The sequence below is a fragment of the Egretta garzetta genome, unplaced genomic scaffold, assembly GCF_000687185.1.
Source record: "Egretta garzetta isolate BGI_Z169 unplaced genomic scaffold, ASM68718v1 scaffold511, whole genome shotgun sequence".
NCBI classification, from domain to species: domain Eukaryota; kingdom Metazoa; phylum Chordata; class Aves; order Pelecaniformes; family Ardeidae; genus Egretta; species Egretta garzetta.
In genome coordinates, this window is record NW_009258554.1 from 515,760 (window position 1) to 530,699 (window position 14,940).

At 39.9% G+C, this 14,940-nt stretch overlaps 1 protein-coding gene across 11 annotated transcripts in view; it reads left to right on the forward strand.

The window, feature by feature from the left end:
• The window catches only part of MICAL3 (microtubule associated monooxygenase, calponin and LIM domain containing 3), a 160,519-nt gene that overhangs the window by 82,100 nt on the left and 63,479 nt on the right, over positions 1–14,940 (forward strand). For 6 of the 11 annotated variants that reach the window (XM_035903349.1, XM_035903358.1, XM_035903348.1 and 3 more), the window contains 5 exons: positions 183–290; positions 2,914–3,021; positions 3,698–3,884; positions 6,818–6,906; positions 8,051–8,138. In XM_035903349.1, coding sequence (XP_035759242.1) covers positions 183–290; positions 2,914–3,021; positions 3,698–3,884; positions 6,818–6,906; positions 8,051–8,138 — 580 coding nt within the window. The remainder of the gene's footprint in view (positions 1–182; positions 291–2,913; positions 3,022–3,697; positions 3,885–6,817; positions 6,907–8,050; positions 8,139–14,940) is intronic. The other 5 variants (XM_035903356.1, XM_035903357.1, XM_035903354.1 and 2 more) reach the window with 2 other exon arrangements.

Below are 14,940 nucleotides of genomic sequence, written 5' to 3' on the forward strand. Positions count from 1 at the left end.
AACTTACTCTGCCTCACTAGGAAGAAAGTGAAGATACACTGGACATTCTTCTCCAAGTTTTCCTACAAGAGTCTTAAAGAATTTTTTTTGATTGTGGGCAGAAGGGCCTGAGTTTTTTTATTTTCTCCTCTCTTTCCTCTGTAGACATGTATGATTGTTTTGATTTTTATTTTATTTTTTAGCCTGAGACTGAACCGTCTCGACGATTCTTTGTTGACCAGTGGGAGCTCTCCCTTAGCCTCCGTTCTTCTAACCGCCCTTCTTCACCTTCATCTGACTCTCTTCGACAGGTAGCATTAGCCTGAGCATTGCAAGGTGCACTCAGCTGTGTTCGCTTGCTGCACCCTGGTCCCACCAGCCAAGGACACACCACAGGAGATGGCTAGGCTTGCAATGCTTCACCTGCAGAATGCAGTATCTGTGCATATTCATGCACAAATGAGAAGCCGGAGGCAACCTGTGGCATAGCTTGGTTATTGCCAGCCATAAAGCAGTTTGAAACTAAATATATTTAATGTTTGGTGTAAATTAAACGCTTGCGGTACATCTCACTCTCAAATCAGTTTTTTTGAGCACTGATAGTCTGGCTTTGCAGTAAAGCTTTCTTGTTTTGCTTGCTGCTTTTGTTGAGATCTTGGGCCAAACTACAGAATGCGTTTGTGCATATATGCTTAATGAACAGTGTGAAATAAAAAGTATTTTGGCTTTCTGAAAAATCACTGAGAAATTGAACTAGTTGCAGTTGTCATATGTAAACGCCAGGAACTTGATTTGACCTAAGCTGGAGTGGGTTCTTTGCCCACTCTTGCAAATGTTGCAGAACACTGTATATCTTAAAGGCTTTTGCCCACAGGAGGAAAGATAAAATGCTTCATTAAAGATCCGGTATTAGGCCAGATGTAGTGTATAGGAGAAAAGCAAAACAAATCAGAAACACAGAACCCCAAATAAAAAAATCAGCAACTAAATTTCCCACACGAAATAGTCCAAGGTATTCTGAGTTAGGATTAGCATAATCACTTTTTAAGCATGGAACTTCATATGTGCTGGTAGAAATTTAAAGATCCTGAAGCATCTGCAGTTAAGGTTGAATGAAGGTTTCAAATCAAAATTTGCTCAGTGGGAACCTGGTTCAGCTAAAAGAAATTTTTTCCCATGGAAAAGCTTGAACTGTCTTTTAAGAAAACTTAAAAAGCCTCAAAGGTTTCTGGTCTTTTAGGGGAAAATGGAAAACTCTTGGCCAAATGATTATGATTGCCAGTTAAAGATCAATGTTGAATGAAAAGAAGAATTTTTTTCTAGTAGGCACCATTTTAAATGTAGTATTTGACAAGATATGATGTATGATATAGTCAACTCTGCACGTATGTGTGCACATACGTTAGCTGAGGAAGAATATGGAAAATTCTGAAAGACAAATCAGGTTATTTCTTGCATATATAAATATTGTCAGTGCTCTGCATTTTGGGGTGGAATCAGTAGACAGGTAGAAGTTCTTTCTGGATAGAAACAAACCCTCATTACTACAGTAGCACAGAGCTTAAGGAGTTAGGACAGCAGCAGTAAACTCTGATGGACGAGCACTCCGTTTTCAAAATCTTTTTTCCCAAAGTACCACCCATTCTGTGGTGAATTTCAGGTTTTGTGATGCTTCCTGCTGTTCTCATGCCTGAACATGTGAAGGACTTGAACATTCCTAAAAGGCTAATAACCACGTGTATGAAATTTATGCTCTTCTGTTAGTTGCTGGAAGTAACTAATGTGCTTCAACCAAGTTCTGCTATATGAGTAAAGGGGGTTTTGACATACAACTTTAGCCTTTTCCTTCAGAATACTGTTATCCTTGGTATTTTACACTTGCCAGAAGCTGGAGTGTCTCTCTGATGGTTCTTCATTTGCTGAGGAGACTCCTGCTAGAAACATTTGTAATGCTTCTTAGCCTGTAAAAGGAAAATTGCTTGGCGTGCTCCTTGCTGCTCTGAGTCAAATACATGGCATTTGCAGTGTGATTGAGCTAACAGGGGTGTAACCACATAATTTTCTTAACCATGTAATTATTGCCAACGGTTGTAAATATTTCCTGTGAGAAACACTTCCTCTGCTCCTGCAGTGACTGAACTTGGCTTGCAAATGCTCGTTTTGTACCATCTAAGGTAACAGTCAACCTGCCTAGGTTTCTCAGAATACTGGAGGGGTTTTAGATACCCAAAGTTATGGAGTCAGTCAATACCCAAAGCCGTTTTCACAGTTGAACAAGTATATGCTCCAGATATATGCAGGTATGGCTTTAATGCGTTGGATGAGGCTCTTGCATCCTTTTTCATATAAACCTCTATGTGTTTTTAGCATTTGAAGAATTCATATTTTTGAATCACTCACTGTGAGTTCCTTAGTTAAGGATTTCTCCCTGCTCTATGAATGCTCTGTAACTGAATTCTTTCCAGTTGCAAAGCATATAAAGACGCTGTTGTGATCAGCATGTTGCATTAGACTATGCAACATGTCTTCTAAAAGATCTTTGTTTCTGATGCCAATTTTACCTGGAACCTAAAATATTTGGCCTTGTCTTTGAGAAGGATCTGTGCTCAGGTTTCTAGGTGCAAAATACCCCACAAGCAATCTTACTTAAGATCTGCTTTCTTCATCATCATAGTATTTTTCGAGCACTTAGAGAATGCAAAATGCAAGCCTTCTTTTCCATTGTTACAGTTGATTCTGGACTGTACGGGTGATTTCTCATGACACTAGCTTTGCTATTACTACTTGTCACTTCATATTGTCCACTGTCTTGGCATGATTTGACCTCTCTGCACCTTTTCACCACCTAACCTATTATCATTTCAGTCATTTTTTTTAATTTGATTTTTTTTCCTTTTCTCACTGCCCTGTTGTTTTATTCCATCCATCTGGTAGAAGTATATAAAGATGTACACAGGCGGAGTGAGCTCATTGGCTGAGCAGATAGCCAATCAGCTTCAAAGGAAAGAGCAACCCAAAACCCTTCTAGACAAGAAGGAACTGGTAAGATGATGTACAGAAGATGATGCGTGTTTTGTGATTAGATGTACTGTAGATCTGAAATATTGTGAGTGTCCAGTTGGTGCTACCACTGATGGAATCTGTCATAGTTTTGTGAAAGACCTTATTTCCCTTTCTCCATCCACCCTCACTCTTGTCCTCCTTTTCCTTGCAAAATCTTTTAATCTAATCTCAGCCTCCAAGAGTTGTGCATAAACATTTGAGAAACTGCTTGTCATATTTATGAAGATGTGTTTGATCCACTGGGGCTACTTCTGCATTATTGTTTTCTGGAGGAGATACTGATTTTGATAATGTAGGTCTAAGAATTGCTGTTTGAGGGATTTTTGATGGTTTTGGCTTTCCATCACATGCCTCCTTCAGTCATTTATTTCAAGGTTATCATTATTAGTACTGGTGTCCACTCTTCCATCCAGAGCTTATTTTATTCCTGACATATGTAGGCATGGCATCCTAGGACCTTCTTACCTGGACAATAAGGTTAGTTTTTGGTGTCCTGGTCAAACCTGCGAATTGTGTCCGAGAACTGTAGCATCCATGTGTGAAAAACTGCAGCATCCAGATGCTCCTGTATCTGCATAAATGAAGAGAAAATATGACCGTGCAATCTTGGTGAGGCTGGACACACACAAATTTAGCCATGCCTATTTCTGTCTAGGGCTCACTCAAAAAGGAGTTCCCCCAAAACCTGGGAGGCAGTGATGTCTGTTACTTCTGCCGCAAGCGAGTCTATGTGATGGAAAGGCTGAGTGCTGAAGGCAAGTTCTTCCACCGCAGTTGCTTCAAGTGTGAATACTGTGCGACGACTCTGCGCTTGTCATCTTACGCCTATGATATTGAAGACGGTAAGCAAAATTGCCTTTTTGTAAGAATTCTCTTAACTGTCCTGGAAATCTGTCTAGTGAATTCAGCTCTTTCTTTGCTTAAAAATTATCTGGTGAATTAGAGAAGAAGGTAACTTCCATTCCAAAGACATCATCTCTCAAACAGATGAAACTATATGGATTTCCTGTGGCCAGGTCATGCTGACAGCAAAATAACTGAGCTGTTAGGATTTAATTTAACATAATAACAGCTGCTAGAATGCAAAGAAACAAATTGTTGTTGGGGCCTTTAAAAGGGTTTGGAGGCCAAGTTTGAAGGCTAGGCCCTTTACTCTTGTTTCAAATGAGGGAACTCCTTAGTGGTTAATATAGCTTAAGAGAAGAAAACACACTGGATACAAATGCAGTCATTTTTCCTCTTGAAAATATCACAACTGTCCAACTCTGTTTATTTTAGAGGTACTAAAATAGGAACTTTATAATCAGGGGCTCTGGTAAAAGCTCATTACAGACTAAGTTCTGTTTATATAGTGAAAAATGGAGCATCGAAGTTGAGTTAGAGGTAAGTCAATGTTATAGAGAGAAAGCATTGTTGAAGTAGTTACTGAAGATTCAGTAATGACTCTTGTTTTCTGTATCTGATAGGGAAGAAATATCTTTACAAAACTTGCTGATGACTCATTTAACAGAATCTAACATGCTAAAAATTAAGGGAAGCCTCAGATATACCTAACAAATCTGAGAAACCAGACAATATGGGAGCAGATGAAACTCAATTTATCAACAAAGTGTGCATATTGAAAGAAATAATTCAAAATCACACATTGCTTGTGAAAAGTAATCTTCTAAGAGTAGCAATGTGTTGCATTCTTTGCTTGAGCAGTGAGTGACGGAAGTTTCATTTCTTCTAAAGAAAAAATGAGAAAGTATCTCAGATAAACTTTTACATCAACAGGTGTGCCTTTATTTTCTTCTACTGCTGCCATTTATCTTTAGTCCTATCTCAGTAGGAAAGTATGTGCAAAATGATGTAAAACTAGTGGGAGGCTGGTGGAAAGGATGCTATTCCAGACATGATGGTGTAGAAACCAAGATAACAAGAGAAAAGTGTTAGTACTGATAGTTTTCCCCACTCATTGAGGCAAAGGTGAAGTAAAAAGTATAAACTGATATGCCACGGGATGAAACTCCAGAATATTCTACTGCAGATTGAAATGTTATAAAATTGATAGGTATCTATCGCGTGTAGCTAGGAAGAAACTTTTTGCAAATACTGGGTAGAATAATGTCCATGGAAACACCATCTAGACTTAAGAGTCAAAAAGAACCAAAATTATGTATTGATGATGCATTATATAATGACTTTAAGTAATGGACTTACTCAGTCACGAAGTGTTCAGGAAACTTAGAATCATCAAACCCGTCTCCCAGTAAGGAATAGAAACCCCATTATTACTTGGCCGGAAGGTCAGCAGGCTTGGCATGCGAGTTTAAAGGGGCCAATGACAATTTTGAAATCAACATCTAAAAGTAAAAGCTTCATCAGTTATCAGAGGTGGGGAAAAGGCGTGTTTTTGTGCACTGCTGTTATTTTGGGCATTCACCAGTAACCAAATATCTGATTATATGATTAGCAATATCAGACTGAGGTCCTCTCTCAGCTGTATGTGCTGAAACAGTTTTTGCTACCAGACTAGTGATTCCCTCTGCCAGCAAACTTAGGTATGCATTTATGGCCAGATAGTTCTCAATGAAGCAAACGCAAAGTTCGGAGTTTCAGCATACTTACAACATTGATTCTGAAATGATGTTACATGCCTAACACTTGTGTATGTATATGAAGAAGATAGGGCCAAACAGAAATATGTGGTATCCCATCTAATCTAATAATTGTGAAAAGTTAGCTCGTTTCATTCTGGGTTTTCTTTGAGAGAAAAAATAACAAAGCTATACACACATTGTTGCTATTCATCTAGATGTTTGGACTGATGAGCGTTCTGCAGCGTTCTGCAGTCTTTGTCGGGCTTTAGGCTTCAAAGTCCGAGAGTTTTTATGTAAGCCTTTTTCAGTTGTTGCTCTCTTCAGACAATCTGAAAGAGCAGTTTTTGGAAAGAGTAAATATTAAGAAATGTTTATTTAAGCAGAGACTTCTCGAAAGGTAGGGTTTGTCACCTTTCCATCATAAGACACAGAATTGTGCAAATACCAGCCCAGAGAAACTAGAGGAAGGGACAAAGGACAGAATATAGGCTTGAAATGCATTAGCAAAGTTGTAGGAATAGGATAGCAGTAGGGGATGCTATAGGCGGCATATATAAGCAGGGTACACTGACAATGGTACACTGGAAAATAATTATGTGCCATCCATTTGCTGCTATTATTACTATTTGTATTATGGTATTACTAGTGCTGCTTTGGCTTCCTGACAGTGTTCAGATACCGGTGAAAACCCATGTAGACTTCTGGGGTGTTACTAAACCAGTAATTTCACAAAAGGCCTTACTGGGTTGATTGTCCTTCCCACAAGTAGCCGCTTTGCATTTTTAGAGATGGTTCTTTGGGAGTTAACACTGTCCTCTCCCACTTTCCTCTGCTGGTTGTATTCATTCTTGCTTTTTCCAAAAGTGCTTCTGCCAGCTTTTCATGTGATGATTTCTTTGTTCCTCACACACTGCCGCATTGTTAGCATGTGATACCACACAAGCCTCACAGCTTTGGTGTTTGGTAGGATTTTAAACTAAATGGCTGTCAGGCACCCAATGGAAAGGATGCTAGCTAGGAGGGGGAGAGAGGAGGGCTGGAGTTAAAACTTCAGATAGGGTTTGCCTCCATGTGTAGTGAATAAACTAGATGGAGCAATGGGAATGGCAGCAGAAAACGGGTGAGATGGGCATTTATATTGTGCTAAACTGCTGTGTTCTCCTTGCTGACCATCATTCACGTTTTATCTGCAGGTAAATTCTACTGTAAGCCTCACTACTGTTACCGACTCTCTGGTTATGCTCAAAGGAAGAGGCCAGCAGTGGGTCCTCTGTCAGGAAAGGTAACTCATTATTTTCATCTAACACGCCACGATTTGATTCTTAACATGGAAAAAGTAAATATGCTGGGTTTTTTTCAGAAAGTAGAAAAATTCAGAGTGCATCAAGTTGGTTTTTTATGTCATGAGGTATTGCAGTTTTATAAATTTTATTTAAAAGCAGTTCCTTTAATTACCACTTCTCTTTTCATGATTCTTATTTTAAAATAATGTACTGTCCCATTCAGAACAGGATTATCATTTGTTTTCTTTTCAGCTGAAATACTTATTCAGTCCATGCAGAGACTAAATGAATTATGTTACCAGTTGTGGTTTTGCTTTGTTTCTCTGTGGTTTTTCTTAAGATGAAACAAATTATTTGCATTTCCTTTGAAACATGAAACTCTACCCCACTTGCATAGGCTACGAAGAAGACCTGGCTTGATTTCTGAAGTTTTTCTGTGTGTTAGTGGGAACCTGGGTGGAAAGAAAGCGTATCCCTTTTCCTATACTAACGTAATGGAAGCATTTGCGCTTTAAATATAGGATCAAGAGCCACTGTGTAATGCAGAAAAGTCTCCCAGCTTTTGTCATTACATTCCAAGGCACTTAATTTGTCTCCTCAACCTCCTTTTCAGTATTTTTGCATACTCTGTCTGAGCAAGCTATGTGGTAGTCTCTTAACAAGTTCTGTTAAGCTTGCATGCTGCAAACTGTCCTTCCCCCTTAAATTGTATTTTCCTTTGTGGTACTGGTGATGCTGGTCTTTCTGCCTGTTTCTCAGGTTTTATTAGTACAAGCTGAAGTTCTACTCCTTATTTTTGGAAGGATAAGGGATCCACCCCAATATTTGTGCCATACTTCCTGCCAAAAATAAAGACTAAAAGTGGCACTTATTTTATTTCCCAGATGAGCAGACCTCAGGGATCTCGCTCCTTTGGCTTTCTTGGATATCCAGCTTGTTTCTCAGAGCTTTAATAAAGCCATAAATTGAGAAGGAATGTACTTAGTTCAGACCTTGCCTTATGTGATGATTAAGGGGTATCTTAATTTCCAGAGGGATGTCTTCTTAATTCAACGTGTTCAGTACATATAACCTCACGTGGAAAAAAAAAGAGTATTGCTGAGGCATTTTAATACGAATTTAATTTCCCCCACATTCTTACAGGACAGCAAAGGACCTCTGCAGGACACCATGGCAAGTGATGGAACCGGACGAGCAAATACCATCTCCACCTCAGCAGAGAGAGCCCCAGGTAGCTCCGCTTCCTTCTTTAGCAGGGTGGTGCAGTACTCTCTCGGCCTCTTTGACAGAGTTAGGGTGGCAAGCCAGCGCCTGCAAAGCACAGTTTCCTCGATTGGGCACCAGGTAGCCCAGAACCCTTTGGACTCCTTTTTCATGTGTCAGCTGATGGCTTTTGGGGTTCCCTTTCTCTATGTCCAGTCGGAAGTTCTTGTGCAGATCCTAGGGGAATTCTGTGGGCAGCCTGCTGACCAGTAACAATTAATGTGACCCAACTTTATGAGCTGTATAATTTGCGTGATTTTGGGGTGCTGTGTGAATTTCGTGCATTATGTGAAAATATTGATATATTGTTTTGCACTGTGGCTTTGGGGCCTAGATGTTCTCGGTCCTTTCAAGGACGTTATCTGACCGAATTCCAGGAAAACACAGATGCTCAGTTGAGGGCCTCCTCTGAGTGGGCCCAGATAAAGAGCTCTGGTCTGTAATGTATGCAGCTCAGTGTTAGTGAAGTTAAAAGTTCTTATAATGCACTGGAATAACTCTCAAACTGGATTTCTGTGTTTGCCTGAATTCTGGGTGTGGTTTCTTGTTCTCCCTAGCTTCTCTTTATTAACCTGGTACTTGAGTGGGAAAGATCCCATTATGTCTGGATTGTGTCTCTGGAATTCTGAGTGTCTCTGACAGTTAATGGGATTGGATTCCTTAAACCCCTTGAATTTCATGGTGCTGGCAGGTCATGGTGCTCTTCCCTCACTGCCAGAATCTGTGCTGCTCCTAGCCATGGCTTTGGGAATGGGGTGGTGAATGTGTGTGTCTTACTGTGAAGTAGTTTTGCCTTTTAACTTGAAATTCTAATTCCTTCTAACATGGGAGAAGTGTCTGTGCTACAAATGCTCGTTTGCCCAGCCCCTAAGTGCTCATTTAGTGATGTCAGAAAAAGAGATTTGATTCCTAGTATTTGTTCCGGAGCAGTATGGATAAACTAAATCAGATGCTTTTAGAGAGAGAACACACTTAGAGCAACACTTTGAGAAAAGAATATTTTCACAGTGCTAGTTGAGAAAAGACCTGAACAACATGCAGGCAATCATGCTTTTGTTTGACTTTACATATTATTTTTACACATGTTTCTAAGATTGTAACTGAATGCAGTCCAACAGAAATTTATTCTTAGTGTATGCAGTTGGTTCTTGAAGTGTAGTTATTTTCACCGTTTCCTCTTTTGTTTGTGTGGAATTTCTACAGGGCAAAATGGAGGAAAGGGAAAAGGTATGGAAGAATGATATTTGCAAAATGTTGTGGACAAATGGCATAATTGCAGAATTTTTTGTGCAACTGGATAGACTTAAAATTTCTTTCTCTGAAAGTGATTTAGTTTAGCTTGAGCATATTCTTTAAGATGAATGGAAAAAAATATTGGAGCATAGGGCATCTGATGTGAGAATAAGGTGGTTTATGGAGTGAAGCTATTGGTGATATGAAGTGGAAGAAGGATAGTTTAGTTGCGTATCAATTAGTTTATCAAAGCAATTGCTTCCTCTGATTTAGTCCTTCCAACTGACTGAATTTAATTATTCACTTTCATAAATGAGCATTCAGTAAGTAGCATCTAAGTGAACATTAAGTAGAGCAAGCAATAGGCTGTGGTTTGCTATAAACTTAATGAATCAGCTATAAATCAGATGTTTCCATCTCTCCTTACGTAGTGGTGGCACAATCCTGTAGCAGAATTGTAGTACCTCCCAGAGGAGTAAAACAGAACAGACACCATTTTATCAAATGGCAAAACGTGAAATCTAGGGCTCCTTCTGTTTGCTTTCTGCTTTTCTAAGGCAGTGTATAACTGTAGCATCATTTTTAAAGCTTTTGGACCTTTTAAAGCTTTGCCTCTTGCAGTGTCCAAAGTACATTAGAACACGCTCAGCTTAGCTGGGTCAAGCTAGGTCATCTTTAAGGCAGTGTATCATGGTGCTTTCTTGCGTGTGCATGACAGGAGTACATTTAATGGTAGAAAAGTGAGCAGTGCCTCTGCTGTTCTCCCCCTTTCTGCTAGAAAAATGCCATTAGTGGCTGAGATTTTGTTTTCTTTGTGAAGTAGGTTCTAAGTATATCTTAAAACTACTGGCTTAACAAAGGTTAAGAAGCGGGAGGAGGCTAAATGCAATGTACTTTAAAAGCAAGCCACAGTGTCATTAAAGGCAGGTCAGTTCTCTGTTAGCGTAACAGTCATGGCCTGTAGGTACCTACCTGTAGCTCCTGTTCTTGCTGGGTAGGTAGGTCAGGAAACCTGTGATGTGTTTACAGTTACATATGGTTTGAAAAAAGCAAACCAAAACAAACCCTTTTGAATTACCAAGCTTGATCATACAGTGGAAGAGTAGGATATTATTCCCGAATAATCAAAAGGAGTCTATAAGATTACATCTCAGTATAACTCCTGACTTTGAACTCTCTGCGTATATGCTTTCTTGCAATTTATTAAGTTGTCTGTTTAAGAGACTATAGATGTTCAGCTTTCACTGTAGAGTAGACAACTACCTCAAGCAAAAACCTGTCTGAAATGGAGACAAAGGCAGAGCTCTATTTCCAAAGCTCTGCTTCACCCATCTGGTAGACTCACCTAATACAGGTCATATATCTGAAAATGTCCCTTAAGGCAAGTGCCACCAAACGAAATTTGGCAATAGCAATTTCAGACCCTAAGGTCTGAGCCAGTCCTCAGTAGTAAGGAAGATCTTGATGTGAAGTCTAAGTTGCCTCTAAAATGATTAAGTAAAAAACAAACAAAACAAAAAAATAGTGTGAAATGTGCAGGTTTGGTATTTGATGGAGATGTAAAGATAGCCTAGAAGGCAAAAGGAGGGTGTACAGCAGAAACATCAATTAAAGAATATACAGAACAAAAAAACCCACTGTTCTTACATTTTATACCTCTCAGTTAAATTCAGCCCTGAGTTAGCAAAGTGCTTGTTCAGTGAGCATTATGGTGACTCGTGCAAGGCTTGCTTTTTAGTTGCCATGGAATCCCAAGTGGATGTAAATTGCGTGAGTTCTCCCCATACACTCACTGCCTCTTTTGCTATGCCACCAAATCTGGCCTCTTCTTTTTTAGCCAGCTTAATGCTTAAAATATTCAACCACAAAATAACATTCAGAAGGTTTCGTCAGCTGAGGTAAGATTGGTCACAACAAGCACTTGTGATGTGTTACTAACATGATTGGCATGTATTAACTTTGCTAAAGATGTCAGTCCCTCACTGGGTGGCCCGCAGTCCTAGCTGGCATTTCATGTATTTTGTCTGTCCCTTGTATTGTAATGATGATAGTTGCAGGGCACAAGCAAGCTGAGGGGTTTTTTTAGCAGCCAGCTAGAATCACCCTTCTTGTGAAGGTTTTGTCTGGTTTGCCAGAGAGCCTGTGTGGCATCTTATGTGGTGGTTACATGGGATGTTCACAGGGATGTTATGGTCAGATTGGCTCTTGCAATATAGATCTAACCTTCAGTTTGGGAAGTGGCAACAAGCTTTTGAGTGATGGATGCCATTCTCTCTGGGGAAGGGAAGTTGGGAAAAGCTGCTCCTGTGCTTACTGCTGAACTGTGGCATGCTTGTCGTAGATTCTGTAACCTTTCTCTGTACCCTGTCTGCCTGTTTTTCTCTATCTTCTGCATTTGCCTTTGTGCCAAAATTGCTGCTGTTGCCAAAAGAAAAAAAAAAACACCCTTTGCTTTTTAACTGTCTCTCCCTTTGATAATCTGTAAGTGCTGTGTCTTGAATTTTTTTTGAATATTATTTACAGTACTTTATATAGTTTTAATGTGCTTTTAATGCAAATGCTGTTTTTCTGTTTGTTCTAAAGGTCTGTAAGAACATATTTCTGAACTTTTAGCTCTTTCCTGACAGATGGACTTGGAACAGTCTTATAATAATGCTCTTTGGGGTGACTTTAGCTGGTGATGTTTTGTTGTAGGATGTTTCCCATTTCAGGCTTGTGTTCTCACAGCAATAAGTTTCTGTCCCTATCAGCAATAGGGACTTTGTGAAGGAAAGACCTGCTAGGGGAACTCATACTTTAAAACATACAGCAATAAAAGGCAAGTCATGAGGTCTTTGCAGTGGTTACTTGACCTGTGAAAAACTTAAGAAGCCAAATATAAGCCATAGTATGCAGAACTGAAAAAATGCAATACAAAGTAGAGGCACTAGGTCTCCTGCTTTAAAATCACAAAAATACGTAGTGTATATGATATAGGTATGCAATATGAAAAGTTAAAAATCCTCCTATGGATGTGCCTTAAGTGTTTTCAGGGAGCAATGTTCTGAGCAAAGCTGTTCACTGTAGACTCTTAAACAAGTGACCTGTTGTATATAGCAAGCAAAGCTGGACTTTAGGTGAGAAAGTTCTTTTGCTGACTTGGAGAGCTAGAGAAGGGGGGTGGCTGCTTCCTCTAAATGGCATGCCCTTTAAAGTAAATTATCTGAGCCACATTTTCAAAAGGATCTTAACTGTCTGTACAATTTTAATGAATCTTTATGAATGCATCCAGTATTATTTGCACACAGTTGTACTTCTGTGTCTAACGAAGTACAAATATATTTTATATATTTTTCTGTATATAAATAAGCCTCTTGTTCAAAAACATTGCCTCTTTATGGTTCTGCAGACATTGAACATGCCTTACTTGTGAAAATGATTCAGCTCAAAGCAATACGGTTTGCTTGTGCAAACAAACATACCTTCATGGAATTCTCCACTTGGTCACTTCTTTTCATTGTTACTCACGTTTGGGTTTTGTTCCCGTTTTAATTTGGTCTGTTTTAAACATTAAATAACAGAAGATAGCAGCAAACTAATTCTCTGACATCGTGTTCTGTTTTGTGGTGCCTTCATTTTAAACCACTGAACTGCGCATTTGCAAACACATCCGTACCGCCCCCCTGCCCCCTCCCCCCCCCAGAAAAAAAAAAAAAGGAAAAAAATAATTATATCCATATTTCAGGATGCACCACCAAACCGGGAGGAAAGATAATTCCTCTACTACTGTGCCTTGGATGTTGTCTGTTCTGTTTGGAGGAGCTGTGGTGGTGTGTTCTGCAGGACATGGCACATGATACTGAACCCTTTTATGGGGTTTCATACAACTCCAAAGAGATCTGATGCAAGATTTATTTCTCTCTGCTGGAACATTTAAAATGTAAACTTAAGAACCAGACCCTGTATTTTTGGAAGCTGAGGAGAGTGTGTGGGTTGCCCGATTAGGACCAAGGTTCAGTGCCCAGTGAATCATCGCTTAATAGCAAGCCAGGAATCTCTGTTAGGATAAGTGCTTGACTGTTCCCAGTCCATCATGTTCCTTGTCAGTGTTCTTATCAGGATTTGCATGGCGTTGGCGTAAAGGAAAGTGGAATGCTAAAGGACCAGCAATTTGAAGCCCAGAAAATTTGGAAAGGCAAAGGCATGATGGAAAGGTTATTTGTTCTAAAGAGTGGAGAGGCAGCTGACCTGATAGACTTTCACTGAAAAATCCTGGAAAAAGTTTTGGGGATGGAGCAAGGATATACAAAATAGCAATGTGCTGAGTTTGTGCTCATGGCTGGATCCTGCTAAGAACACTTTTTCTTGGGAGCAACTGGGCTCCTGATTCCAGCTTTCTCTCTAGCTTTCAGACCTGTAGATTTGTGCCACTGGAATATATGTTTATTGTTTGTATGTGTACATTCTGAAGGGTGATATGAATTTTTCTGGGCACTTTAAGAGCTTCATTGAATGTTTTTGTGTTTTGGAAAAACAGTATCAAGTTTGTGTGAAGGAGTTGGGTTTTTTAAAATCGCAGAATTAAAATATCTGGGTTTTTTTTGAAAAGTGGAATCTGAGAAATGACCATTTTGAGATTGTTTCCCTCAGAGAAAAGGAGGGAGTATACATAAAATAAGCTTGGTGACTGATAATGTTCAAGTGAGATGATTAGTGCTCAGAAAGGCTTCATGTCTCCGTTGTATAGCCTTTTCGAAGATTTTGATTTATGCAGTTGTTTTTAACCTGTTTTTGTTTTGGGTGTGTGTCTCTGAATTATGTAACACGTGGTTTTCCTGTTGCTGTGAAATCAAGACATTATTTGTTCAACTGTGTGAAATGTTCAAGGGAATAAATTCCGAACAAACTTCAGGTTTCTGAGTTTTTCTTTGTCATCCCCCTTCTCCCTCCACTGGTTCCAGGTGAGGGATGCTGTGAGGGATAGAGAGTTGGGGGAGAATGGAACAAATAGATCTGGCAAGCTCAAATGCAAGTCTGTCACTGCAAAGTACTACTTTTCGGGCTTCTTTTGTACTGTGGTTTTTTAAATTTTGCTGTTGTGTTGTGGTTTGCTTGGAATGCAGGGCATACACTGCACAGACAGCATGGCACATTGCTGTAGAAAACCTGCTAAGGACCCCCCATACTAAATATCCTACTGCTTTGGCAAAGCTGGCTTTGGATAGATGCGCTGTCAGTGCTGTGGCATCACTGATCTTGGTCGATTTGGGAGGTGGTTCTTTGTGCCTTGCTGCAGACCAGAGGTCTTTGCCACACTCTGTAAGCAAGGCAGTGATACCCACGTGCGAGGGGAGAGGATGAACATGGGCGAGTGGGAGTCAGCGACTGGGAACAGGGAGGCATAGCCTTTGCGTGTGGTGTGACAGGTAAGCGTCTTGGCAGGATTCCGTTCCGCTTGTTGGTATAGCAGCAGCTGCGATGATGGGATGTTTTGGTGTGGTGGAAAGGCAGAAAATGAGTAAATGCGGAGCCTTGTAGCCAAATCCTGTGTCTTGCAT